This window comes from Echinococcus granulosus (assembly GCF_000524195.1).
Source record: "Echinococcus granulosus chromosome Unknown EG_S00272, whole genome shotgun sequence".
Classification (NCBI taxonomy): Eukaryota; Metazoa; Platyhelminthes; class Cestoda; order Cyclophyllidea; family Taeniidae; genus Echinococcus; species Echinococcus granulosus.
The window spans coordinates 33,174-34,519 of NW_020170652.1; the positions used below are offsets into that span (position 1 = coordinate 33,174).

The following is a 1,346-nucleotide window of genomic DNA, read 5'->3' on the forward strand; positions in this document are numbered from 1 at the left end:
GACTAACTCGGTGTGAAATCTTGCGACAAAATAAGTTGGTTATGTTAGTTAAGGAAACGACTTGCCTTTTAGCTGTCAATATAGCCAACCCACTCGTCACCCCGTGGGTTATACTTGAGCCTCCAAGACATGTTGGTAGATTATCAAAGGCGAAATTGGTGCTTGAACAATATTTTAAGCAGTGTATGTGTTAAAGCAAAACAATCTAACTGTGGTTTTTTGGATTTCTCACGGACTAGCTTGGCATTGTCGATAAAAGATAAAGTTGATAATGATCTCGAAGGTATTGGACTCCTTACTGTTCCCCACATTATAAGCATGGTGAGGGAAATTGATTCTGTTCCCCTCATTTTATTCCTCTCTCAGACCTGTATGGGATTATTAATTTAGGTAAACCGAGTCTTTTATGATTTCCTTCTTGATCTAGCCCCCCTAGATTTTCGCTTCGGCAGTAAGGACCACCAACTAACTCTGAAAGACATGCCTGCCATTCGGTAGTGTCACCAGTCTTGACAATCTTCCGTTCTTACTGGCTTACTTCGTTTTGGCATCTCTGCATGTACAGTCGGCAGGGTGGAAGCGGAGAATTGAGTTTGAGACGGTGACGAAAGGCCGTGGCGATGGATTGCAGCGGTTACGTGCGAAGGGCGATGCCGCAGTAAATCCTACCCCGAGGACCGTGCCACCGTCGCTTGCACCGTCTACGGTCGTCCACTCGCCGTCGTCCTTGGCATGGCTGACCTCGTACTCGTCTAACACTCGTATTATAGGTCAGATTTCCTTACTTCCCTTTTCCCTCCCAGAAGTTCGCGTCGGCCTTATTTCTTAGGTTTGTAGTATTCGTGCATTTGGTTATTCAGTTTATTCAGCTATATTAAACAAATGAGTGCAATTAACTAACGATGGGTCTTCACTCTTCTCAGTTATTTTCAAAATGGGAATCTGAAGGACCCCAGCATCGAGACGGATGCTTGTAACAGAAAGGAATACCCGCCTAATCCTGCATGCGCATGGTGATACTTGTTGTTATAACCGTTAGATTGCAGGTAGTGCACTCCGACAAGAAGCTGCGTCAACACTGAGTTTTGTGTGCCTGGAGCCGTACAGGCACAGATATTGGCTACTCTAGGGCAGAGTGCTTCGTCAGTCTCGACGCCGCCATACAGCACTTCCACGATCTCTTTCTCAAGAAGACTGCTGACTCCTGGGGTATCGAGGCTGCCGACTTTGTCAAATTGCAACGTTGTATTTTCCTCTCAAACTGGAACAAATTGATCCCAAGGTAGACAACATCATGCCATCTCTATATTTCTATTTCAATGTACTACGTATCTAAAATATAAATC

At 44.9% G+C, this 1,346-nt stretch overlaps 1 protein-coding gene across 1 annotated transcript in view; it reads left to right on the plus strand. All coding sequences in view use genetic code 11, as the record gives it.

The window, feature by feature from the left end:
• EGR_10799 (hypothetical protein) overlaps window positions 1-1,346 on the plus strand; it is a gene marked incomplete at both ends in the record, with an annotated part of 4,743 nt that overhangs the window by 2,456 nt on the left and 941 nt on the right. The window contains 2 exons of the mRNA XM_024500048.1: window positions 573-770; window positions 1,084-1,282. Of these exons, the coding sequence (XP_024345541.1) occupies window positions 573-770; window positions 1,084-1,282 (397 nt within the window). The remainder of the gene's footprint in view (window positions 1-572; window positions 771-1,083; window positions 1,283-1,346) is intronic.